This window comes from Adiantum capillus-veneris, chromosome 9 (genome assembly GCF_014529385.1).
Source record: "Adiantum capillus-veneris isolate H3 chromosome 9, ASM1452938v2, whole genome shotgun sequence".
NCBI classification, from domain to species: domain Eukaryota; kingdom Viridiplantae; phylum Streptophyta; class Polypodiopsida; order Polypodiales; family Pteridaceae; genus Adiantum; species Adiantum capillus-veneris.
In genome coordinates, this window is record NC_140939.1 from 160,260,030 (window position 1) to 160,288,014 (window position 27,985).

General features: G+C 46.8%; 1 protein-coding gene across 1 annotated transcript in view; it reads left to right on the forward strand.

The window, feature by feature from the left end:
• The window catches only part of LOC147451474 (Aldolase superfamily protein), a 51,966-nt gene extending 24,316 nt beyond the window's left edge, over positions 1-27,650 (forward strand). Inside the window, exons 9-14 of the mRNA XM_086520367.1 lie at positions 15,111-15,175; positions 15,254-15,323; positions 15,392-15,469; positions 16,635-16,732; positions 26,965-27,100; positions 27,183-27,650. Coding sequence (XP_086376493.1) covers positions 15,111-15,175; positions 15,254-15,323; positions 15,392-15,469; positions 16,635-16,732; positions 26,965-27,100; positions 27,183-27,329 — 594 coding nt within the window. The 3' untranslated portion in view covers positions 27,330-27,650. The remainder of the gene's footprint in view (positions 1-15,110; positions 15,176-15,253; positions 15,324-15,391; positions 15,470-16,634; positions 16,733-26,964; positions 27,101-27,182) is intronic.
• Positions 27,651-27,985: the final 335 nt, after the last annotated feature.

A 27,985-nucleotide genomic window follows, 5' to 3' on the forward strand; every position in this document is an offset into this window, starting at 1 on the left:
GGGCCTCTAAATATGTGCTAAGGGCTCATTCTCTTGCATGCTTCCTAGAGAAGGTGCAGATTCTGGAGTACTGGCTTGTACTGTGTTGATGCAATATAAAGAAATACCGAAAGGGGCGCCAAGGTTTGGGGCCAATACTCTTTGGGGTGGAATTCTGCCACTGCGTGTCGCGTGTTGTCTCTCTCTCTCTCTCTCTCTCTCTCTCTCTCTCTCTCTCTCAGTTCAGTTGTTATTGAAGTGCTAAAAGTCTGTCCAGTCTGTTCTTTTCTATTGGCACGTGGTGCCCGTCTTGTGACGGAACCTCCTACTCCGAGGATGTTTACAGAGCAAGAATTAAAAGAGGTGGTTGATACACGGACTACCCAGCTTTTTGACGCAACCAACAAAGCCAAAAAGCACGACAAAAAGCAGAAGAAAGGAACTGACTTCCCACTTTTGCCTCGGCACGAAAGCAGAAGAAGCACGTGCTATTTGAAGGAGTATCCAGTTCTTCTTCTTCTTCTTCTTCTTCTTCTTCTTCTTCTGATAACTCTTGTAGCTCTTCTGACTCGAGTGAAGAAGACAAGAAAGGGAAAAAGCGAAGCAAAAAGCAAAGCTTCGGAAAGGGCAAGAAAAAGGCAAAGAAGCCTAAGTTTCGCCCAATTTCTGACAGTTCTACGGAGGACTCGTCTTCAGATAGTTCGGACTCAGATGATCACAGATTTTATGCAAAAAAGAATAATTTTTATAAAGCCAACCAATATGACTTTCTGGAGGATAAAAGCAAGAAAGTTCGAGAATTTAAAGAAGGTGGAGAGTCAATTAAATTTGACACTTTTTCTGGATTTCGAGATGCTTCGAGGGCTTTGGCCTTCATACAGCAGTTTGATATAGCTTTCTCTGGAGGACATTACTTAGAGCACTCTAAGATTCGGAGGGCTACCTCTTACTTCAAGGGAAATGCTCGAACATGGTGGTCCACTCTTCCATTGAACAAGAAAGCGCCATTTAAATGGCTGAAATTTAAAAGGCTTTTTATTTCTTCTTGGTTGACTTGGGACTACGAACGCGATGTACAAACTGCTTGGAACCATCTCCGGATGACCAAGAAAGATACCTTGGACGCATATTGCGAGAGATTTTGGAGCTCTTTTCTACTCGCTTCTTCATTTATGAAGATTTTGTTTAAAGAACAGATTGAGCGGTTTACCTTGGGACTTCCTACGGAGATCCGAGATCACTGCTTAGAGAAAAAGTCAGATTCTATTTAAGAACTGATGAGTCATGCGAAATGGGGCTTTGCCATACACTTAGACAGTTTGACTTCCCCACAGATGGGATTATGACGCAGAAAACAGAACAGACTTCTAAAATTGAAAGGAGAAAGAATAAGAGCCCCCAAGATCAGAAAGATAAGGATGCTCGACCCCGGCTCACTCCTCGGGAGAGAGCCAACTACATTAAAGAGAGGAAGTGTTTTGCATGCGGGGGACAAGGACACATCTCCACGAAGTGCCCTAAAAAGGCACAAAAAGAACAAGATGAAGACAGGCCAGAGAGTTCAAAAGCAGCCGAGGAACGTGGATAGAAAGGCAAGATGAAAGCAGGACTGGTTCCAGATTGCATGGGTACTGACCCAAGCACGATTGATGAGAGTACAAAACTTTGCCGAGCTTGGGGCAAAGTGAAAGATCAAGAAGCCCTTGATTTTCTTTGATGGAGGAGCCAAGGCAAACGTCATTTTACCTGAATTGGCGGCGCGGCTCGAGATTACACCCGATCGGATAGGGCCACAAGCAGAGGCAGTTCTAGCAGCACCCGGCAGGGACGTAGCCATTACACCTGTCATTCACAAACTTCGGTTGCATTGTCAGGGTTATTTGGGGCACAAGGACTTGTACATAATGCCCTGGGAAGGTTGTGATGTCCTCCTGGGGATTCCCTCGTATCATAAGAACAACGCCGTGGTCGACTATCGGGCGAGAAAAGCAACTTTGACTACAGAAAAGGGCTGAACCATTGTACTTGATGTGAAACTTAATGGCGAGTTTGTCCCTATTGTATCAGCTTTGGCCATTTCAAAAGTAGTGAAATCCAGTCTGTTTGTTCACTCGATCTTTTTGAAAGAGTTGAATGATAAACATAGGACAATTATGTCTGATCTAGAAAAAGAACGCCAAGATTTTCTCCATGCTCATGCCGATTGCTTTTCTGAGGGCCTGCCAGGCGAGCTGCCACCAGCTTGTCTTGAGGATCATACCATTGATCTGATACCTGGAAGAACACCACCCAACCGGCCACCTTACCGTGTGAGCCGAGCCCAGAATGAAGAGATTATGAACCAAGTGAAAGACCTCTTGGAAAAGGGTCTTATCCAGCCGAGTACTTCACCTTATTGCTCTCCGGTGTTGTTGGTTTTGAAGAAAGACAGATCTTGGAGAATGTGCACTGACTATAGAGCTCTCAACAAAATCACAATCAAGAACAGATTTCCAATTTCTAGGATCGATGATATTCTAGACCGACTACAGGGATCCTCTTGTTTCAGCAAGATCGATTTGAAGAGCGGATATCATCAGATCCGAATCGCACCGGGAGATGTCTACAAGACAGCTTTTTGGACGACCTTCGAGTTTTTTGGTGATGCCTCTTGGGCTTACTAATGCTCCAGTGACCTTTAACCGAATGATGGACAGGATTTTTAGAGAGTAAAGATCTTTTGTGAGCACTTTCTTTGATGACATTATTGTCTTCTCCAAGGATGAGGCAAAACATAGAGAACATCTGCTACAGGTCTTTCAGGCATTATGAGATCACAAGTTGGTGATTAATGCAAAGAAGAGTGAATTTTTCCTACCCGATGTACACTTTTTGGGACACATCATCTCAGCAGCAGAGTGCAGATGGACCCGGCCAAGATAGAGACTATCCATGATTGGCCCGATTTGAAGAATGTCCATGAAATTAGAAGCTTCTTGGGCTTATGTTCTCACTACCGGCGGTTCATTAGAAAGTTTGCAGAGGCTGCTTCCCCTTTGCATATTTTGACACAAAAAGGGGTCCCTTTCTCGTGGGGACCCACAGAGGTGACTACCTTCAGACATTGAAAGAGAAGTTGACTACAGGACCAATTTTGACTTTGCCGGATTTGCAAAAGTCATTTGAAGTATATTGTGATGCTTGTGGTCGTAGTCTGGGTGCGGTCTTAATGCAAGAAGGCCATGTCATTGCCTATGAGAGCCGTTTATTTTCAAGGCAGGAATTGACAACACAGATATATGAGAAAGAGCTTTTGGCGGTTATCCATGCTCTTACTCAGTGGCGACATTACCTACTCGGAGCCGATTTTACGATCTTTATAGATCACCAGAGTTTACGCTACTTCTTGTCACAGAAGCAGCTATCGAAAAAGCAGATGCAGTGGGGAACATCTTGTCACAGTTTCACTTCCTGATTGTCCATGTGTAGGGACATAAGAACTTGGTGGTGGACGCTTTGTCCCAGAAGCCGTTGGTTCTAGCTATTTCCGTGATACATCATAGGAGCTTCGAGGATATGGTCGATCAGTATGCCACAGATATAGATTTTGCAGATATTTTCACTCGGATAGGGAATGGGGAGGTAGTAGCGGGATATCCATTTGGGATGGCTAGAGAACGATGTTGTGCGTTGCCGTTGAGGGAAAAGGTTTTAACTGAATGCCACTGTCCACCATTTGCGGATCACCGCGGCATTGCTACCACCTTGAAAGGTGTGGAGAGATACTTCTATTGGCCGAGACTCAAGAAGGACGTGGACGATTTTGTACGCAGTTGCTTGGTATGCCAGAAGGTCAAGTTTGATTGGCATAAGGCACAGGGATTGTTACAGCCTTTACCCATACCCACTTGCCCCTTGGAAAGTATTGCTATGGATTTCATTTTTTATCTTCTGAGAACAGAGAGTGGGCACGATGGTATCTGAACTGTCATTGACAAATTTAGCAAGCAAGCTCATTTCATTCCAGTGAAGAAAACAGTCAAGTCGGATCACCTAGCGAGATTGTTTGTGGCCCAGATCTTCAGATTACATGGCATGCCTGAGACAATTGTCTTCGACAGAGAACCCAGATTCACGAGTTTGTTTTGGAAGGCTATTTGGGAGAACATTGGCACGCGGTTGCAGTTCTCGTCAGCTTTCCATCTGCAGACAGATAGGCAATCAGAAATTGCAAATTCAGTCATATTGGATTTATTGAAGTCTTACATCTCGGATCAGAAGCCTCAATGGGAAAAGTATTTTCCCTTGGTGGAATTTGCCTACAATAGCACAATACACTCTTCAACGGGGAAGGCGCCATTTGAGATTATTGAAGGTGCTACGAAGGTTCCACCCTTCCTAAGCACGAAAGATAAGATTTTTGAAGCCGACGAGTACACACCGGACTTGGACACGGCTTTTGCCAAGGTCCGGGAGGCTTTGCAAAAATCTCAAGAAAGACACAAATGGGTAGCAGATTGACATCGTCGCGATTTGAAATTAAAGGAGAACGATTGGGTGCTCTTACATTTTGAGAAGGCACGCCTGAGAAAGAAAAAGGGAAAGGAACGGCTTTTTCCAAAGCTTAGCATGAGATACTATGGACCTTTCCAGATTTCCGAAAAGATAAATGATGTCTCCTTTAGACTGAAGGTGCCCGATACTCGGAGGATTCACAATGCTTTTCATGTGAGTCTCTTGAAGCCTTTTAAAGGCGATGTGCTCGATGATGGGGAGCCAGATGAGCAGCCCGAAGTGGAGGAAAACGAGGAGATACTCATTCCAGAACAGATTTTGGCACATAAAGACAGAAAGATTAAGAGTAAAGTGATAAGGCAGTTCTTGGTTAAATTTAAGAACTATCTTGCATTGGATGCGAAGTTGGTGGAGGAGGACCTGGCAGATACTCCTCAGATTGTGAACCTTTCCCTTGAAGCATTTGGTTTAACATAGTCTATTCCAAATAGAACCCCGAACTCCGATTGGGCGGAATTTGGTGCAACGGGTATGCACAAGAGGGGAGTCGCTCCACTCCTTTGTCAACAAATTGCCCGGATTTTTGATACTAAAGTCACTGATGTCTCTTTTGAGTTTCAGGGATACTGTGAGTTGACAGTATTCTGTTGTATGACTTTATGAACTGGAATTCCCGATAATATATACTGATTTGTTCTTGAGTTGTTTAAGTGCAAGAACTGATAGACGAAATGACTGCAGCATTTCGGTCAGAAAGATCTCGATAGATGTGATTGCAATAAGGATTAGTTAATCGGGCATCTATGAGGTCCTGAGTGGATCTAGATGCGATTGCTAAACACGTTGCCGATTAATCATGGTTTGAGATCCGAATGAATTTTTTAATGTGATTTGTCATGTGATGTCCTCTGATGTGATTGTCGATTGGTACATGCGCTAGATGTGTTGTTCCTAGTGCGTCGGTACTAATAGTTAGTGTCTGCTAAGACAGTTTATGGCCTCTGCCTTTTTTGCAGGCGTAATCGAGGGCGATTGCAATGCTTTCAAGAGGGGGGTATTTTACAAACCGGTGACGCGGCGTGGCCAGTGGGCAGCGGTACACACACCCTGACAGAACCTGGAAAACACGCGTTGCAGTGCTGACGTGGACCCTCAGAAAATGCGGCGGGATTTCCAGAAACTGTGCTGACGTGGCTAAGGTGTATGGATTGCTTTTTCCTACGCAAGCTGGGCTGAAAATCCTACGCAATGTTTGGGCGAAGCTTTTGGAAGCCTTGCTTTATTTTTATGAAGCTTTTGAGCAGTTTGCTTTATTTTAAACTTATGTGAAAAGATGGCAGCTTTTGGGGCTCTGCTTTGGGCATCCCTTGTAAACCAATAAATAGGTGGTTGGGCTCTCGCTCTGCAGAGCATCTGGACGCAGAGTCTGTGAGTGAGACCCCTCCCACTCCCTTGTACTTTGAGTTACAGATTAATACAAAAAGAAATACCGAAAGGGGCGCCAGTCTTTGGGGCCAATATCTCTAGGCACGGAACTCCGCCGGGCTGCGTCGAATCAGTTGTGAACTGTGACCTGTTTTGAAGTGAATCTATGCTGTGTTGCGGTAGAATCTTGACTTGGAGTGTCCCAAGTTTGTCATAACCTTAAAAGGTGTGGAGCGTTATCGAGACTCAAGAAGGATGTGGACAACTTTGTTTGCAGTTGTTTCGTATGTCAGAAGGTCAACTTTGACAGGCATAAGGCACAAGGATTACTACAACCCTTACCCATTACACCCGCCCCTAGGAAAGTATTGCAATGGATTTTATCATTGATCTCCCAAAGACACAGAGTGGGCATGATGGCCTTTGGACAGTCATCAACAGATTCAATAAGCAAGCTCATTGCTCTGCAGTAAAGAAGACAGTTAAGCCCGATCCTTTGGCGAAACTGTTCGAATATATGGCATGTTTGAGTCCATTGTTTCGGACAAAGATCCCCGGTCTACTAGTTATTTTGGACGGCAATCTGGGAGAACATTGGCACGTGGTTGCAGTTCTCGTCCTCACTCCACGTGTAGACAGATGGGCAATTTGAAATAGCCAATCCAATGGTTTTGAATTTGATGAAGTCTTCTTCTTCAGATTAGAAGATTAAATGGGAAAAGTATTTGCCCTTGGTGGAGTTTGCCTACAACAACACATGGGGAAGGCGCCATTTGAAGTGTTTGAGGGTGCTAAGAAGCTTCTTCAATTTCTAAGCATCTAAGACAAGATTCTTTCGAAGAAGATTTTTGAAACAAAGTCTAGAAGCCATGAAAGGCCATCTAGCCGTTTAAAGGAGGAGAGCTCATCCTCTTTTGACAATGACCAGATCAACAAGAAAACCAAGGAGTTCAAGGAAGGGAGTTAGGCCACGACACCCATCGAGCCCTTGAGTTTGTACAGTAGTTTGACATCGCTTTCTCTGGAGAGCGGTTCTTAGAACATTCCAGGGAGCAAAAAGCGGCATCTTACTCTGTTGTTACGCAGAGAAACACATGCGACGTGGTTTAAATTCTTTTTTTTCACAGAGTAAGTAAGATTGTTCAGAGTTGGCTCCTGAGTTTTATCACCAAGGTTGCTACCAAGGACACCAGCAGCAGTGGAACTTAACATGAAGGGGAAAGTGTTACATCCCCTAGGCATCAGGATGGGTGTCTGTTGTGTGTGTGATCATTGGCATGTCCAAACTATCCTGAACAAGCCAGGATGTAGGCATGTGTGAACTGAGCCCTTTGGTAAGCATACTTGGTCTAGGTGTGAGTTGGTGGAATGGGGTGCCGGCAAGGCAAGTGTATTGCTTTCTTTTAGGCTTGGGGCTGTGCAAGTCGAGCTGTATGGCTGGGTTGTGAGTCAGATGGCAGTTCCTCATGTTTGTCTTGGTGGGTGTGTTGCTTGTGTCATGGCATGTGGACAAGATGGATCCTTTGGGAGCACTAATAGCGACAATCACAAGTGAGTCCTTGATTCCTTTGAGATCATCGGTGCTAGCAATCTCGTGTTGGGATACACCAGCTTCAACAATTTAACGTGCAGAGAGGTCACTGGCTATCAAAACCTCTTGACTTGCGGAGATGGCCACATACTTCTCTGGAGATTTTCTCGCAGCGAGACTCCCTTTAGGATTGAAAAACTGAAGGGCAGAATGTTTGTGAAGAAGCAGAATGTTTACAAAGAACTCAAACTTTCAACGTTGTTGCCAAGCTCACACACAACTGTTTGTTCAGTGTGCATCTCATGCTTGCGATGGATGAGCACATAGAGAGTCTGCACTTCTACATTCCATCCGCTTCAATCATGTTAAAATATTGCCCTCTACTGTGAGATCACAAAGGCTGGCCAACTTTAATGCTACTAATTAGTAATGGGTGCTTGAAGGCTCGGAGATGAAAGGTGATCCATTGACCTGTTCTGTTTGACACAGGTCCAAGGACTTATTTTGCCAATGGATGTTTGCTTTCTGATTTTACTGCAACATAGTTCGCTGATAACCTTCTCCATATTTGTCCTTATAATGAAGTTGAAGTGGCTCGAAGGTAAAATCAAATAAGGTAAACGTGAGGCTCGCTGCTGCTGCCCGCACCCCCCCTCCTTCTCCCCTCGCGTAGCCCCTCCGTCCACCCTCCTGCGCGCTCTGCCCTGCCCACTGTCGCACCCGCTGCCCGTCGCCAGCCCCCTCCACCCGCTGCCCGTCGCCAGCCCCATCCGCTGTCCTTCGCCAGCCCCCACCCGCTGCCTGCCCGTCCCCAGCTGCTGCCCTGTTCGCCAGCCGGCCCATTTCCCCGCCCGCCCGCTTGCACTTCACCATTAGCCACTTCAGCTTGTCGGGCCTCGCCAGCACCCTTGACGTGCTCAGTCTAGTAGGAGCTTCTCCCTTCGTCGACGCTTCTCCGCCCTTTCCTCGCAGCAGCAGACACAGATGGAGGCTCAAGCTCCGCCGCAGAGGAACTCCAATGAAGTCCCCTCGCCCAACCCCACTGAGCCCACCATTCGACTTGCTTTATCACCGACAGAGCAAGCGAGCCTAGGCTCTAGCCGCAGAGGTGGAACACCTGCAGGCGACCTCTGTCATCTTCAACATTCTCGGCACCAGACCCTGCGTCATCTTCTCCAGGCCCGCCGCCTTCTCGCAGAGGTGGGCAAGATCTTGGCCGTGCAGTTCCTTGGACGTGGCTACTATTAGATAGAGTTTGAGACCTCCAAGATGGTGTCCAAGGTCATCACGATGAGCCCCTTGACCATCCGAGCAATTCAAGCCCACTTTCGACAGTGCAGACATGGTTTTGACCCAGCTTCGGATGTTCTGGTAGAGAAGGCAGACCTTCCCATCTCCGTCTGCTTTCCTGGTTTGAGGAGGGAGTACTTACCACTTTTGTCCAGGATAGGCTCAGAGATTGGGACTGTCCTAGAGACACCTAGCACGGTAACCTCAGCTCACGTCATTCCCTCAATACGTGTTTTGGTTAGGGACACCCACACTCTCCCCAAGGTTATCCTACTTCCTCGGGTGAGTGGGGGTTGGTTCGGACAGAGCGTGGAGTATTCGGGCCTCCCGAATCAGTGTTTCATGTATCGATAGATGGGCCATCTTGCGAAGGCCTGTCCACGGAGGAGACCCCGACCTCCACCCCAGGCCCAGGCCCAGGCCCAGCCCCAGCCCGCAAGGGTTGGTTAGCAGCAACATGCAGAGTCATAGAGTATGCAGGCAGAGCCACCCTCCGAGCCAGGGGCTCGAGTAGAGGACGACTTGTAGTAGGTTCGTGGTCAACGTCAGCAGGGGCCTTCGCGCCAGCCTGACACTTAGAGTGGTCCTCAGGCTCTTGCCTAGCAGTGGGTTCCCACGGGGAACCGATTCGACCCTCTTCAACAGGACGAGGTCCCTGCTCCAGCCTCCATCTCAGCCTCACCCTCAACAGCCCCTCCTCCCCCCAAGTTCCCCCCCTCTTCCGCCCCCTCCCCTCCTTCTTCTCCCTCTGCCTCTCCAGCTCGCCCTCCTACCTTTGTTGATCCCCCTCTCCCCCTTCTCCCCCTGCTCCCTCACCTCCTCCCGCTCCAGCCCCGTAGCCGTCCCAGGGGGCAGGGCCTTCCTCGGCTGCTAGGAGATCTCTTGGCAGCGCCTTTGCCACGAGTCGCTTAGCGAGAGAGGGACAGCCTTTCTTGCGACCCCCTCTTCTGGTGCAGATTTCTCCCTTTGCAGCAATTCCTCAAGGTCTGACGAGCTTCGACAATCGTCGCCGTTGGGATTTCTTTGCCTACGACTTTACACGGTTTCTCGACGACCCCTCACCAGACCTTGAGGCAGCCTGCTTCAGAGTTCATGCACCGTTCCTTGCAGCTAGGGGGATAGAGGCCTTGGACTCAGCGGTTGGCTTCTCTTTTCCCCTATGCGGCAAGGACCAGGCTGAGTGGACTATAGACTCAGTGTTGGAGTGGCTGCAGACACAGGCCCTAGAGTTCTCTCACCACATGGGAGACCTAGGGGTTACAGACTTGCTTCAGACTCTTTGGCCATTGGCCAAGTTTGTTGTGACACCTCCAGACGCAGCAGGATGTAGACACATTGTGGTTCACTTTTTTGCTAACACGCAGAGCCCGCCATGCTATGTACACATACATGAGGACTCCTGGATAGAGAAGGTTGCTTTACGCACGGCTCAGTCTACTTGGGCCTCGACTAGACACTCTTTGCAGTCACGCCTATCTCAAGGACGCTCGGATGCGGATTACTCCCCATCCAAGCTTGCCTCGAAGATATCACGGTTAGCTGTTGCAGCAGCATCAGTTCTCTCTCGCTCCCCATGAGGATTGTCTCATGGAATGTACAGGGACTAGGTGGACCCTAGTTTCAGCGTCAGAAGGGCCGACTACGTCAGGAGCTTCAACGATGCCTTGTGGGAGGAGAGATTGACCTTCTTATGCTACAAGAGCATCATCTGCATGAGAGCCGCATTAGACGTTGTGGTCAGCTTTTGCGTGGACGATATGAGACTTTTTGGTCAGCTGCATTTGGACCTGGAGGCATCCAGGGCGGGGTATGTATGACTATTGCGGATTCTTTGCAGTAGGCCATTGTGGGCAGAGGGATTATTGTGCCAGGCAGGGCTCCGTGGATCACTATGCAGGTTCAGGGTTGTCTTGTGGGTTTCGTGAACATCTATGCTCCCAATGTGGCGAGTGCATGTGCAGATTTTTGGTCTCAGATTGTCGAGTCTCTACCGTCGGCAGAGCAATGGTGTATAGGGGGCGACTTCAACATGTTGGAGGAACCCTCTGACAGGATTGGTGGTAGCCATACTACTGTGCATGGAGTTGAGCTGGCAGCTTGGGAGAGGTTTTGTATGACTCTACGGGTTTTCGATGTGTGGGAGCATTCTAGTGCGAGGCCCCCAGACAGATTGGCCTTTTCTCGTTCGGACCGCAGAGTGGGAGGCGTGAATCTATCTCGGATAGATCGCTTCTACACTAGTGACCACTTCTGTGACTTGGGTGGGACAGTTGGCATTCTGAAAGGGACTTCCTTTTCGGACCATGCTCCAGTGATCCTCACAGTGACTGATAGGCAGAGGAGGGGGAGCACGATGCTTCGCATCCCAGAGAGGGTCTTATTGGACTCAACGCTTAGGGAGCGAGTGGAGGCTCTTCGGACAGAGAGCGTAGACATGCAGGATTCTCCTGCTGATAGAGTTGCCTCAGGACTTGCTCAGCTTAGTCAACTCTTTCTTCAGGAGTCTTCGGCTCGCCTGGCTGCAACGAGAGAGGAGCAGCATCTCCGACGGGGCGTTGCTTCCTTGCAGAGGATACAGGAGCAGCATCCAGACAGTCCTTGGTTGGAGGAGCAGTTACAGCAGGCTCGCCAAGAGCTCGTCAGCACAAAGGAGAGGCGCCATGAGTTTGCTTTCCACCGACAGGCATCTCAGTGGACCGAGGTGGGTGACAGAGTGACAGACGCTTTCTTTGAGGCAGTGGAACCTCAGCATATGCATGCCAAGGTTAATCAGTTGAGGAGGCCCGACGGGTCAGTTGCTTCAGAGCCAGAGGACATGCGTGCAGTTGCCACTGACTTCTACCGTGATTTACTGTCTACAGAGCCTCAGTGAGAGCGTCAGGATGCATGCAGAGAATAGGTGTGGGCACAGATGCCTTGTCTTGTGACCGAGGAGATGCACCAGAGGCTTGAGCTGGCTCTTCAGCTAGAGGAACTACACACGTCTCTTAGAGCACTCCCCCATGGTAGCTGTCCGGGTGAGGATGGCTTGACTCCAAGCTTCTTCTTGGAGTACTGGGACTTACTTGGCTCAGATCTCTGCAGTCCTTTTCAGTACATCCTGCACACAGGAGAGATGCCTAACAGCATGAGTGAGGGCCTGATTTACCTCATTCCCAAGGAGGGTGGTTCCTTGGATGAGATTTGACAGTGGCGCCTCATCACCATCCTCAACTCAACCTACAGAATTCTTGCCAAGGCTCTGAGTTTGAGGATTCAGCCACTTCTAGAGAGCATTATACATGGGACTTAGAGAGGTTTTGTCAAGGAGCGTAGTATCCTTGACAACGTCTTTACTTTTTGGGAGGCTTCTGTCCTCGCGCGGCTCCGTGGTGAGGATCTAGTGATTCTTCTTCTCGATTTTGAGAAGGCCTACGACAGAGTTGACTGGGACTTTTTGGAGGGCACTCTATGCAAGATGGGCTTCTCAGATGCTTGGATCAAAGGGGTGTCAGCTTTGTGCAGACGGGCGCACAGTCAGGTACTTTTGTCAGGAGGTAGAGGTGATTGATTCATGCTCACACGTTCGGCCAGACAGGGCTGCCCTCTTGCCCCCTTCCTCTTTTTCTTCTATGCTGAGGTGATGAGCAGGTTTTTGGTTTCACAACAGGTTGGTTTACGTGGCTTAGCGCTCCCTATTTGGGGAGATGAGCTACTGGACACTGAGTTTGCCAGACGACTCAACTTTGTACTTGGGATGGCTAGGAGGCCAACCTTCACAGGTGTGAGCATGCTCTTGAGACTTTCTGTTGTGCATCTGTCGCACTGATCAACTGGAGAAAGACTGTGGCTTTCTTGGTTGGTAGTGCTCCTACGCCCGATTGGATGCCAGGTGAGGGTTTCAGGTGGATTCCCCGAGGGATTGCAGCTCGGTATTTGGGCTGTCAGGTTGGTTTGGACTTGTCTCTGGAGCAGCAAATTGCTCCCCTCCTCCCCCTCCTCCTGTCTATCAGGAGGAAGTTGTTACATTGGAGCTCCGTATGACTTTCTTTGGCAGGCAGAGTTGTAGTGGCCAACCAGGTGTTGTTGGTTACTATGTGGTACATCACTTCTTGTTGGATCTTCTCGAGTTCTCGTATCAGCCAGGTAGAGAGGCTGATCAGGAACTTCCTTTGGTCAGGGCGTGACACTCAGATAGCCCGAGCCAAAGTGGCATGGCAGGGCATCACTCTTCCTTGTTCTCAGGGAGGGTTGGGGATCATAGACCCAGCACAGCAGAGCAGAGCCCTTCTTGGAAAGTTTATCGTCAGAGGATTTCTTCTAGGTGAGGAGCCCTGGAAGGAGTTCTTGCTTCAGCGGCTTAGTGCTAGGGTGCCTCAGGCTGGAGGCCCCCGACGACCCTTGACTAGATGGGTTTTCACAGAGATGCGTAGAGTTGGCTTGAGCAAGAGACTGGAGGACGGCTTCGCTGTGAGTATACTCCGATCTTGGGAGCAACTGCGGAGAGGCCTGGAGCAACGTCAGCCTACTTGCACGGAGGAGCGTCTGAGACAGCCCCTTGTTTAGAACCCCATGGTTAGCACTCAGAGAGGCCACTTGGTTGGTAGTTGGCCTCATGTTTCCTAGGGTCCCATGGCAGAGGGTCCAACATGCTCTTTAGGTGATTGGTTACAGTTTTCAGGCTTGTCAGAGGAGCTTCAGGCATTCAGCTATAGGGCATGAGAGGGGTGCAGAGCATGTGTCAGGGCATCTCAGAGGCAGTACCAGCTGAGTGGCTCACACCTCTCGAGTCAGCAGCGCCCAGATGGATGGGAGCCTTCACATGACTGGAGGTTCTCATCTCAGTTCGGGCTTGCTCAGAGACTATACCCTCCCTGTGTTTCGAGCTACAGGGTGAGGGACGTTTACACAGAGTTGCAGTAGAGGCTCCACAGGTGGCAGAGTGCCGTTTTCAGAGGACCGAGTGGTGGGCATCTATGGGAGGACTTGTGTCATAAATCCCGACCCAACAGCTCTTGAGACTGGCCACTCGAGACTGTGGGCTTGGGAGAGCTGTCCACTGGCAAGAGTACAGTGGGATCCTGGACAGTGGCTTTGGAGGGACCCTTTCTCCTCAGTAGACCATCCAGGTGTCCCTTTCTTTCAGTACACTGTTCGACTGGGACGTACGAACTGGCAGCGCAGAGAGAGGCTCGTGCTGCTGCAGCACCTCATTGGCAGGAGGAGGGTCTCAGAGCTGAGTTCTTGGCAGTTTTTTGGGAGCAGCTGTGGGACTCCATACAGCTGAAGCGAGTCACTTTGTTCCAGTGGATGGTTGCACACCGAGTACAACAGTTGGGAGTTGGCTTGTACATAGTGGTCTCTCGGCCGCATGTGCAGCTCGTGACGATCTTGTGGAGAGTCAGTGTCACTATCTTTGGGACTGTCCTTTGGCACAACAGGTGTGGCTTCGTGTTCTTCAACTAATGCCAGCTCTTTCCACAGCTCGACAGTACACATGGGGAGCAGCTGCTTGGTCTACTCTCACGGACTCGACACTTCAGTTTGAGCTATCCTCCACCAGCAGGATGATAGTGATGCAGGGAGGTCGACCTACACTCCAGCCTGCTACAGAGCTTACTCCATAGGGGTGTTGGGAGCTCATCAGCGGCTTGACACTCTGGTTCATCTGGCGGGCCCGTTGATTCCGCATCTTCGAGGCTCGCCCTGTACCACCAGCAGAGACTGTTCGGGATCTTTGGCTAGAGCTGATCCATACTCTTAGAGGACAGTTCGAGAGACTCCAGGGCAGCTCTGACCGCATGCGGGAGCGCAAAGAGGCTTTCCTTCGACTCTGGCATCCTTGGCCTTTCTTCACTATGGTCTAGGGTGTGCTCAGATGGCACTACGGTCCACCTGTGTGGCTCTTCCCTCCTCCCATCTCTTGATTTAGCCTCATTGTACATATGCTGTTTTTTCATTGGGAGAGTCTCCTCATCATGATTGTTGTAGCCCTCTCTTGCAGAGGTGGTTGTAGCCCTATGGGCAGTTTTCATTAACTAATAGAAGGATCTTTTTCTCGGAAAAAAAAAAAGTGGCTCGAAGGTCTTGTGTTGCTCCTCTTTGTTTGATTTTCTTGATTTGATGGTTTGGTTGGTGAGGGATGCATCCTAATGCGCATGTGCATCTTTGTCCAAAATGACCACGACAGTCAGGAGAGTTTTCTAGTTTTACTTGCTCTACAGAACCTTCCAGCCACTCTCCAATAGCTACAGTTCAGGATCTGAAAAAGTCACAGCTGGCTCCAAGTTGCTTCGTGAATTTAATTCTTGCAGTACAAAGACAATATGGCCCAAGCAGTTCAAGCAATTAAAAGCTCTTTAGTTTAGCACCAAACTTAAGAAATTGTTAAAAACTTTGTCCGTTGGTGCAGGGCATTGAAGCTGTAAGGGTATTAGAAGCCGAGGGAGTCCAAACTCATGTCACATTTGTTTACAGGTGGAATTCTGTTCGTATCTTTGTAAGCTGTCAGAGACCCTTCGTAAGTCTGATTCATGTCGTGTCTACTTATTGCAGTTTTACACAGGCAGCTGCAGCTGCTCAAGCTGGTGCATCGGTCATTCAAATATTTATTGGAAGACTGCGGGTAAGCCTCATTATATGGATTGTACAGGGATCTGAATGTCTAGGTGACAAATGATGGATGTTGAGTAGGATTGGGCAAGAAGCCATTCAGGAGATCATGAGATCGAGGAAGCTTCAAAAAAAGGAGAGGACCCTGGCATCGATCTGGTAAATGCACTCTTTTGCCTTGTGATTATCATAATGCAGACCCTGAAAGTTAAGATGCAGTAGGAGCAGATGTTTTGTTTTGACAAAAGTAAGTCAACCATGAAGATGATCAGCAAATCTCTCTATTTCAGTACGAGGAGGAGACACGCTTTGGTTGATATCTGATGCTCTGGTGATATGACAATGCTACAACTTTCTTGTATAAACATTCGCAGGCTGTGGTTTTGAGCTCCGAGTTTCCACCCAATCGCATAGGGCTAGGATAAAGCCATATAATGATAATGAGGATAGTGGTGAAACTGGGACACGCTCCCTGCCCACACTCCCATGTATAGTCCCGATATCTTGGTTGAGCTCCAGCACCACTTACAAGTGACCCACATACTCTATTATAGGCTCTGATGCTTTCTTTTTTCCGTTTTTTAAAGCAAAAATCGGAAGGATTGGATAGTATACTTTTGAGTGTTAAACAACTCCTCAAGCAATACCATCTGATTTTCCAAATCTTGATTAAGCAAGATATTCAAAGAGAGAATACCTCTTGGAGGGCAGAGAGCCCTTGATTCCTTTGATTTCCCTTCATTCAGATTCAACTACCAGCTCATTTCTTTGCTAGAGGTCGTTGGAGATTCCCAGTGGTGCAACCAGTTCTAGGTTGATCTGTGTTTTTAAGCACAGACATGGCCCATCTCTCCAGGGAATGAGTAGAGCATTCTTTGAGACCTTGCATGGTGATCCCTGGGAGGCTGCTATTGTTTAGCACTCTTTCTACCATCAAGGGGGATTTATAACAGCCACCGCTAGCTGTCGCCATTGATTGTATGATGTATCATTAATTTTGTAGGGATTTCACCGTGCATTATGTAGTTGGTAATACCTGGAGACCATAGAGTTCAAATGTCCATGATAGAGATGTATATACACAATGATTAAGGGTTGAAGCCTCTAGACTGTTGCACAGAATAGAATACAAAATGATCCTCAAATTAAAGTTATGTTATGGTCTTTGTCATAAATGCTGTGCCTCTTGATTTAAGCTCATCTAGAATCTATGTTTTCAAATCAAGAAGTAATACCATATTGAACACCAGGTGGTTATTAAAAAAATTGCATGTGCAATCTTCTTACTGCAAGGGAATCCCATTAATTGTTTCTGTTTTTGTAGGTCAAAAAGGCTTATTATTACATACACAAGAATGGGTTGAAGTCAAAGTTAATGGCTGCAGCGGTAAGGAATAAGCAAGATCTTTTCAGCATTCTTGGGTATGTAGCACTCTATACCAAAATTCAGCTTAGTAGAGTGAGCCTGAATGACATCGTTTCACTTTAGACTTGCTAACAGTCGTGTGTGATGCTTGTGACAATGCCATGTGGTTTCTTATTTCCAGTGTATCTCTGCTTTTGCTTCAGCTTAAAGTCGTCGGCATTCGCCAGAAATTTCAACATATCGTCCTTATTTAGGGTTTATGGTCTTCTTTCAGTTTTAAGTTGGTTTTTAGGCTGTTGTGTATCTCCTACTAGGACAACCTCAGAAAGTCAACAAATGTATGCTTATTGACATAGGCTTTATAAAACAAATTATGTGGTTAATTTTGAAGATGGAGTTGTGAAACAAGGAGAAAGCTACAATGTTCATGCACATGCTGTAATGCAACCAGGTGTAGTGTAGTGGCCCATGAATTGGCCTGCTGGTGATGTGGTAGGGGAGAAGGATTCTTCACACGAGACATGAAGAATAACTCGAAGAGTCGGAGTGTATACACCATCGGACAATGATCCACCCTCTCTAGGCAAACTCCGAGACTGCTACCAATCTCTGAAATATCTGGATGGAAGTTGTAGACCCAAAATCTGGTATCCCCGGGGCACTTTTGTGAATCGCAGAATGTTTGTAAAGTTCACATGTCATCTCCACAAATCGCGAGCCAGTTGGTTTAGTGTGCCACGTGTGAGTCTTTACGCAAATTTTTGTCCTTGCTTTATTTTTAATGGGCTAGGCCCCTCGGCCGAGTTTTGTAAGTAAGTAGGGTTAGGTTTTTGACCCTAATCCCCGTTTGGGCCACTCAGCGAATATCTGCAAGTTATGTGGGGTTAGATTTTCAAATTCCATCCCCAAGTGTCCTCTCAGCCAACATCTTCAAGTTTGGGCGTGCCACGTCATCAATTTGTGACATACCCCCCTCTCGAAAGAATTGTAATCGCCCTCAATTACGGTTGCAAAAACAACTGTAGGACAGAAACTAGCTCAGTAGGCAATGACTCTAAGGATTGACATACTAGACCACACATTCAGCACTTTCACAAAGATGAAATTCACCGAACATTTGCATCATTATCCCCATCGAGATCTCAGATGAGAATCATGATCATTGTAACTTATTTAGCAATCATATCTAGACCTCGCTAATCTTTTTACGGATGTCTTGATCTACTAAATCTCGTTCCTATCACATTCACATCACCTCTCAGGTGACTAGACAAAATGTTGCAGCAATTTCATCTTTCTGGCACATACTCAAACAGCACACACTTGGGAGAGCACATGTAAGATATTCATTATAGGAATTCCCATTTCAAATGTACAAATCGTATCATAAAGTCATTCAACAGAATATTGTCAGCCTTTCAGTATCCTTGCAATCTCTCAAGAAATGAGTGACTTTATTACCATCGAGGTAACATGTGACAAAGGAGTGGAGTGACTCCCCTCTTGTGCAGTCCGCACCACATCAGATTCAACCTGTTGAATCATTGGTAACTTCGGAGCTTAACCAAAAGCCTCAAGGTAAAGCTCTAGTATCTGAGGAGTGTTTGCTAAGTCCTCTTCCATTCACTAAGCATCAAGAGCCGGATAATTCTTGAACTTGACCAAATGTTTGTGCTCAACTTACCTTTCACTTTCCTTTCTTTATGTGCTAGGACCTGCTCTCGAATGAGAATCTCTTCTGTCTCATCCACTTTTGGTTGCTCGTCTTGCTCCTTTTCCTCTGGCACTTCACCTTTGAAAGGTCTCAAGAGACTCACATGGAATGGATTGTGAATCTTCCAAGTATTTGGTTGTTACAAACTTCTGACATGTCAAACCAGTGAAGAGTGAGAGGGTAAGGACTCCTAGATCCTAACCTTGGCCAACCTGTAGATCCCGGCCTAGGGGCCTGAACCCTAGCAAAAGCAAATGAAGAAGTCGTTCCCACCAACTTGTAGGTTCCTACCGAGTTGCCCTATTATTATAATGGGTTAGGATTAAAAACCTCTAACCCCCGACCAACTTACAAAAACCTGGCCGAGGGGCCAACTTAAAATAAAGCAGCACACACACTCAAAACTCCAAATTGCAGAGAAACTGATGACGTGGGAGGTTGTATGGAATCTCCGCTTTTTGGGTTGTCGATTGATGACGTGGCAGTAGCGTACGGATTGTTCCCATGGATGCTAGCTTTTAAACCAATTGCTTTTAGGCTTGCTTCTTTTCATGTAACTGCTTTTGTACAGGCCAAGAGCCTATATATATGTGTTGTGGGCTAACTCTCCGGCATGGTACTCAGGAGATGCAAAGCAGAGTCACAGAGTTGTACCGTGTTGAAGCAATATAAAGAAATGCTGAAAGGGGCGCCATCATTTAGCGCCATTGCAATCTGGGAGTGGAACTACACTTCGTGTTTCCTGTGGATTCTCTCTTTCGTTCTGTTCACTTGTTCAAAGTGCTAAACGTCCGTCCCAGTCTGTTCTTTCAGCTAGCATGTGGTGCTGGTCTCGTTACAAATGTTAGAGCTTCAATCGAAAGCATACCGGTCCTCCCAAGAATAGACAGAGCAAGATGGCATTTCTGGATTCCACAAAGTACTTGCAATTTCTCCTCGACGAGCTTCGCGACATCTTTCAAAGCATCCTCAACAAAATCTCCCAGTTTTGCAGAGGTTTCAACAGTACTAGAAATACATGTTACCTTTTTTGTTGCCTCAAGCTGTTCCTCCTCCTCCGGCACTAGAAAGCACAAGGGCTTCTAATCAACAACCTACTTAGTCTTCGATTTCAATTGGGGGAGCCCTATTATTATCCACATCCTGGAGTCGTACCAAATCAACAAAAGGATTTCAAGGATTTCAGTCTTCGATTCCAGTTGACTGAGTTTTCAAGTATTTGGTTCAATCTCTTGATGTGTACCTAGTGCAACCGCCTCCTCTTCCCTCATGCCACCACCTCCTCCACCTCCACCCGGATACAATGGTTGGAGTCCTTATGGTTGTCCCTATTATTATTCACATCTTGGAGTCGCACCAAATCAACCAAAGGATTTTAAGGATGGTGGAACTAATGTAAAATTTTTCGCTTTTTCTAGAGTGAAAGATGGGAAGAAATCCTTGCAGTCTGTGCAACAATTTGACAACATCTATGCCTTGGGAAACTACATAGAAGAATCAAAATCTCTCGAGCTGCAGGATTTCTCAATGATAATGCTATGCTGTGGTGGAGATCAATAGCTACCCAGCCGCATGCTCCAAGGACTTGGCAAGCTTTCAAGAATATTTTGTCCGAAGCTACATGACCTCCGTGTTCGAAGTACAGCTTCTGGCAGAATGGGGTAACTTGAAATTGCTTTCCACAGAAACAATGGAAGACATACAACCAAAGGTTTCTCAATGTTTACTTGCCGGTGTCTTTCTTCAAGATGATTACCTTGGAGGACCAATGCAAGCGCTATACAATCGGTTTGCCATCACCATAATAGGAATATTGTCTATCTAAACAAGTATCTACTATGCAAGAACTAATGGACCATGCTACAGTTGGTTACAAACTTATGCAAGGAAAATTGGAATCTGCTACGCAGCCGACCAACACTTAGAACCCTCGACCACAACAAACAGATCCTTGGGATTCTCGTGATAACTCGACTCGAGACCAAATACCAACGAGACACCCTACTACAAGCAAAGAGAGCCAAAAGTGCGGTGGGACTTGTCCCTGACATTTATGGCATTGCCCTTGAAGGTTCCAATGAATTATACAGAGCTTATGGAAAGATAAATGGCTTTAAGGCACTTAGCTTCCTCAACCTAGGAGCCATCGAGAATTTCAACCATTCAGAATTCTTGAAATAGATGGATTTTGAGTACGATCAACTTGCTAGCTACAAGGAAAACTCAAAAGGTTGTACCCCTCGTTGGTGCTCTTCAAGTCACCATTCAAGGGTACCATGGCAAAGCAGATTTTCACATCATGAAGTTGGGCAATTGTGATGCTCTTTTGGGCATGCCTTGGCATGACAAGAAGCGTCGACCATCGAGATTCAAAACTGCACATCACTTTGTAGCAGAACGATAAGCCAATCGTCATCAAAGTTCGATTGACAGAAATCAACCTCAAATGATTTTAAGTTTGATTTGTATTAGAATACTCTTTGAACCTTGTTTGACAATACTGTTAGAAAACTTGTTTGAAGTAGAAATGACCTGTTTTGAACTTGTTTTGGTGCCGATTTTAGAATGCTTGTTTTCTATTTTGCTTTTTGAATATCTTCGGTTCGGGCTTTCGTGAGAGGGGTGCTCATGTTTGATGTGGAACCTTGAACACGTAGATTGGTGGTCTAGGGATCGTTTAGTTGTAAGCTGGAAACCTCTGAACAACATAGGGTGGTGGTCTGAGGATGTAAGTTGCATCGTGATGTGTCAACAATGAATATTCCTAGTTGGGTGAGATTGCCAGGGTATGTGACTTTAGTGCATCAAGACACCTCTTTAAAGATCAGTGCACTCTGAGTGTAATGGCTAATTTTGCTACGCAAGATCTCTAATATGGAATAAGAAATTTGAATGACCCTTGGGATATTTTTTTATCTAACTTGAGTTGTTTTGCAGGTATAATCACGCACGATTACTCCTTTCAAAAAGGGGGGATGTCACAAATTGCTAATGTGTCAAACCATTGAAGACCCAGAGGGTTAGGACTCTTGGTTTGTAACCTTGGCCAACCTGAACATCTCGGCCGAGGGTTCTTAACCTTTACTGAGAAAGAGAGAGGCTCACAGACAAGGAGACACACGCAGAGACAGATCATTGTGTTCTTCCGTCTAGAGATTGAGTAGAGACGAGAGCAGCCAGAGAAGAGAAGAGGGATATAGGGCATATCACTAGCAGAGGTATACTGAGTGATTGAGAAGCAGAGCTGGAGAGATCCCAAAGGCCCAAGATGAGAGGATGCTCCCATGAATGAAGTGCAGCTAGCAAATCTATATTGGTGAGACATGGGAGATGCCTTGTGCAGACTCTCACCCTGGAGGACATCGACACGATCATGCACTGACCGATCCAAGCCATCTCCAAATTTTGATACACACATATCCACCATTTTATAATCTGATCTCTGAGATACACACCCACCTTTTCTATAAGTACCCCTTATGCTCTTGATACCCACCTTTCACAACTCTAGTAGTGTTTATGTTTAGTTAGTTTCTTTCTTTTTATCTAGACCTATATCAAATTCACCATGATGTAACTCTTTGGTCTCATAGGTCATTTGGGCCTTTAGAAGACGTTAATATTTTATTTCATTTTATCTCTCTCAAGAACTTTCACTCTTTCTCCCTCTACCTCTCCCTCTCCGTCTCCTATTGCGGTTCTCAAACATGAAGAAGCAAATTGACAAGGACAACCCTTTGGAGTAGGCCATTCAAAAATGCAAAGAAGAAATGTACGAGACCGTCAACAAGATTAATCGAACCTCCTAGGCACAATAAAGACACTTGAAAAATGTGTGTCGGCTTAGGAAAGCAAGATAAACACACCTATGGGGTTCACGTTTGGTGACCTTCTATAGGTCAGGATGGATGGAGGTATGAAGAGGCCCTTGGTATCTATGATGTTTCGGCTGATTAGAGCCAAGGCCTCCGTGCCACATGAGATCATTAGAACAGGGTTAGCAGCCCCCCCGTGGAAATGGAGGCGCTTACCGGATCAGTCTCCCTTATGCATAGCTTATGGGATACTACCAAAGATAGATATGTCAGATTGGCCCTTGAGTCTTCCAGACAGTCGGCTTTACAGGGGGACACATCATACTGGTATGCACATATTCCAGATACATGGCTTCAGCATGGACAACTTACCCCCTTCCAATACTCCCTTGATGCACCATCACTATCTTTTACACGGGTGGAGATTAGGACACTCATTTGCCAAGACTTGACCCAGTTGGACACTAGGAGGACATGGACACATAGGAGTTGGGTACGAAGATGGCTTTCAATAAAGAGCATCTTCTCCAACTTACAGGGGATGGGTTTGTGATGCAGCCCAACAATGTGGATACACATCTATCTCATGGTTTACGGTGTGCCATTGGTCAAATACGAACATCTAGTAGCACTACTAGATTCATTCTAGCATCTCTTTTTTGTACCAAGACAAGGTATCAAATTCACCAATTTGTAACAATTTGGTCTCATTGGTCATTTTGGCCTCTTGAAGACGTTAATATATCATTTCAACTCTCTCTCTCTCTCTCTCTCTCTCTCTCTCTCTCTCTCTCTCTCTCTTATCCAAGATCTCACGGTTGGCCTGTTGGTGTGGGAGTGGATCATGCTCTCGTGTCGCTGACCATCTCTTTCCAGTTCAATGTAGCACATAGGCCACAGGCAGTAGCCCCTACTCGCTACACTTTCATGCAGGAGACAGACTGTGTATACATAGATGGGATCTATAGACGCTTGTGTACAGAAGAGCCAGGGTGACCTCTGGAGGAGCTTACTACTATATTGACACAGACATTACATGATGGAGCAGTAGAGGCATACCCACACACCCAGCCTGAGCAGAGACGCCATTTTGGGAGCATGCCCCAGAACAGTTGGTATGATGAGGAATGCCGCGAGACTAGAACTATACTTCATAGGGAGGTTCTTTTGGGGGACATCACTCACAGACAGTCACAGATTGACTTCCGTTGCCTAGTGCGACGGAAGAAGAGGACATTTTTGGCTCTCCTAGAGCAGGACCTATACCAGCTATTCTTGAGTCAGGACTCACGTGAGGCATGACGCCCCCCCCCCCCCCCCGCCATTACCTCTACAGAGGCCTGGGGCTAGTACGCGTCATCTTTGTACACAGTTCCTGGACAGCCGCCCCTTCCCGACCCCCCCGATCCATGTCCCCATAGATGTGCTTTTTTCACCGCTGAGATGGTGAGGAAGGCCATTGATAGGATGAGGATTGGGAGAGCATATAATCATGATGGCTTAGTGGCTGAGCACTTCATGCATGCCAAAGATAGACTAGCAGAGCTTCTAGCAGTTATGTTTAACTGTGCCATGTGTGAGGGCTTGCCTGATACTTGGAGCCTATCTACTATTGTACCTATCTGCAAGTGTGGAGACCCTATGGAGCATGGGAATTATCGCACTATCATGATCGGACACACATTGGCACAATTGTACACATCCATTCTTGAACAACAGCTGAGCAGGTGGGCAAAGAGAGAGGATACGCGCAGCCGGGCAGGAATTTGGTTCAGGAGAGGTTTTTCTACTCTTGACCATATCTTGACACTCAGAGTCATCATTAAGGAGGGCAGATCACATCGGAGACGGATCTATTGTAGCTTTGTGGACTTCTGCAAAGCATTTGACACAGTACCCAGAGCAAGCTTGATGCGCAGATTACAGGAGATGGGAGTACCCACAGAGCTCATGGCATTATACAGGTCATTAGTGGGGCATGTACGCACCTCAGAGCGCCTATCTACAGCGGTTCACTCCACTATTGGGGTGAAGCAGGGTTGCCCGCTCTCTCCTACTCTATTTGGTATGTATGTGGATGAGGTTTCTGACTACATTGAGAGAGATGGTGATAGAGGTGCACAGCTGGCAGGGACATCGATTCCACTATTGTTATATGCTGATGATATTGTGTTGATCTCCGACTCTCTGAAGGGGATGCAACGTCACTTGGATGCTTTGCATAGGTCCGCCCATGAAAGTGGTTTGTCTGTTAACCTTGGTAAAACCAAGGTCATGGAATTTGATACCATGCCACAGTGGATTAGGAGGTCAGCGCCCACATTCACATACAGCCAGGAGACAGTGGAGTATACAGATGCTTACACTTACCTTGGAGTGGTTTTCAATGGACCAGCATTTTCATTGAAGAGATCAGCAGAGACTAGACTAACCAGAGCCAACATAACATTGGGTAGATTGGAGAGAATGTGTTCACATGTTCAGTTTCAGGAGCCTCGGACGAAGCTCTGGCTCTTGACACTTTGGTGGCTTCTACATTGCTCTATGGAGCTGAGATTTGGGGACCTTCATTGGACCATCACGGGAGGACAGGTCGCACTGATGGATGGGGGGACATGGAGAAGCCACTAGTCTCTATGATCTCGCGGCTCACTGGAGCCAAGGCTTCAGTACCATGCGCCATATTCGGGCAGAGCTAGCTGCCCCCCCACTAGTGGTTGAGGCGCTCACCAGATCTGTCTCCTTCATACACCGCATGTGGGAACTTCCCAGAGACAGATATGCCGGCCTTGCACTTGAGTCCTCTCTCTCTCTCTCTCTCTCTCTCTCTCACACACACACACACACACACACACACACACACACACACACACACACACTATTGATCCCACTATTGTTATATGCGGATGATATTGTGTTGATTTCCGACTCCCCGGAGGGGATGCAGTGTCATTTGGATGCTTTGTACACATTTGCCTACGATAGTGGATTGTCAGTTAACCTGGGGAAACCCAAGGTTATGGTGTTTAACACCACACCACAGTGGGTGAGGAGGTCAACACCTACGTTACATATGGTCAGGAGATGGTGGAGTACAGAGATGCATACACCTATCTTGGGGTAGTCTTCAGTGGACCGGCATTTTCATTGAGGAGAGCAGCAGAGACTAGATTGACGTGAGCTTATGCAGCCTTGGGAGGTTTGGAGAAGATGTTTTCGTAGGTTCAGTTTCAGGAACCTCGAACAAAGATCTGGCACTCTAGTGGTTTCAGCTATGCTCTGTGGGGTTCAGATTTGGGGGCCCTCAGTGGACCACGAGGGCAGATCTGGTAGCACTGATGGATGGAGATGTATGGAGAGGCCTCTAGTCTCTATGATCTCTCGGATGATTCGGGCTAAGGCCTCAGTGCCACATGAGATTATTCAAGCTGAGTTAGCTGCCCCCCTTCTCGTAGTTGAGGCCCTTACTAGATCAATTTCCTTCATGCATAATGTATGGGACCTTCCCAGAGACAGATATGCTCAGCTAGCCCTTGAGTCATCCCGACAGCTACCGCTACAAGGGGACACAGCATGTTGGTATGGGCAGATGACATCATGGTTTTCGTCACATGGCTTCAGCATGGATAGACTGCCTCCAGTCCATGATTCAATTAGATACCAGAAGCACATGGATACATCCGGTACAAGAGTTGGCAAGAAGATGGCTTTCTATAGAGAGCATCTCCTCCAACTAAGAGGATGGTTATGTGATCAGACCTGCCTATATGGACACTCATCTATCCTATGGGATACGGTGTGCTATTGGTCAGATGCGCACATCATCGCATCAGCTAGAGATTGAGACTGGCAGATTTAGGAGAGTACCAACAGAAGCCAAGATATGTCAGTTGTGTCATACAGAGCCAGAGACAGAGTTACATTACATTTGTCATTGTCCGGTATACTATGAGATACGAGGTTGCTTTCACTCTCTATTCAGAGAGGGCTTTGGACCGTTGGCTAGAGTCATGAGATATCAAGATCAGAGATGCCTTGGGTTGTTTTTGCTAGAGCTGCGCAGACACAGGGAAAGTCTCTTGAGGAGACCAGGTAGTGGGAGACATTCACAGAGGGAGACCAATGACTTCTTTAGAGCTGGGACTCAGCAGCCGGAAGAGCATGCTTCAAAGCCCACTTCTACTAGAGGTATATTAGTGGACAGAGCCACTGAGCTCAGCAGAGCTAGACGCCCACGTCTATGGGGGCGAGGACGACATTGACGGAGGCTCCACCAGAGAATCAAGACTATTCTAGCACGACATGGGAGACGCCTAGTACGACTATTTACAGAGGCGGACATTGACGAAGCTCTTCAGCGACCGATGCAATACTTTCTTGGACAATGCCCGATGCTGGGCATCCTCGGGCATGGATGATGATGATGATGATTTTCAGTCTGATGATTTTAAGTCTTTTAGTCTTAGTCTTTCACTTTACTTCACTTTATTTTTGTACCCAGACATTGGATTAGATCCATAAGGATTGTACCAGTTTGGTCTCATAGGTCATTTTGGCCGTTTGAAGACATCTAATATAACATTTCATCTCTCTCTCTCTCTCTCTCTCTCTCTCTCTCTCTCTCTATCTGATACAAAGGTTTTTTTCCTTCAGGGAGATAATTGTTCTTGAAGGATAAATTTGCATTGCTTTGCGGCATTCTTGTATTTGTGGCCACACAAAACAATGGCTGTTTGAACTGATTTTCTTATATTTTTAGGGTTGATTATATAATAACTCCAGTGAGGATTCTTCAATCACTTCAAGAATCTATAGCTTTGCCGGATGACAAGTACTCGTTTGCAAGGCGTTTGAGTCCTGCTGATGCTGAGACCTTTTCTTTCACAGCCAAGGAGGTACAAAGCTCAAAATTTATGCTCTGCATTAGAAATGCAGGGTGGTTCTTCATTGCCCTTTTGTCTGAATCTACAAATGCAGCTAGCGGCGTGGGACCAAAAGACATTCGCAGAGGCGTTGGGTCCTGCAGCAGAGGAGCTACTAGCCAGAGGATTAGAAGGTTACGTTAATAACACCGGACGCCTCGAGGAGTATTTTGCGAAAATTTGGCCACCTCCAAATGTGTAAGGTTTTCGTTTTGCACCTTAAAGAGAAGCTTAATGGCACCTTAGCATGGAACATGGTGGCTGTGTTGGCATGCTACTGCACTTACTTACGGAGGATATCGTTCAAGCAACGAGATGGTTGTGATCGATCTTCATCTCAATAAGAGTTGCACTTTTGTAGCACATGCAAAGAGAACTTGAATGTAATTCAGATAAGAGCTGTAGTTCTCTCTCTCTCTCTCTCTCTCTCTCTCTCTCTCTGGATCAGCAGATGTATTTACTAAAAAAATTATCACTGAAGTACATAGATAGTGGCTCCTGTTAAGCTCTTTTTGACGCCCAATTAAGGCATCACTGATAGGGAGCTACAAGGTTTTGATATTGTGTTGAAATTCAATGGGGGTAACACTCATTGGTTGGCCTCCCAGTCCAATATGTTCCTGCACATGTGCTTAACTGAAAGAATCCCCAAATTAACAAAGCGACCTAAAACCCAAAACATTCAGGTGATGGAGACTCAATAGTCATTGCAGTCTACCAAGTTGACACCGGGTCTCCCAGAGTGGTGCCCGTCAAAATTTTGATCGAAAGTCCTCTTCTAGGGTAATAGATATTCTCTTCTTTGGAGTGGAAATTTGCATTGCATATGGAGAATTGTTGGCCTCTCATACAAGTTGA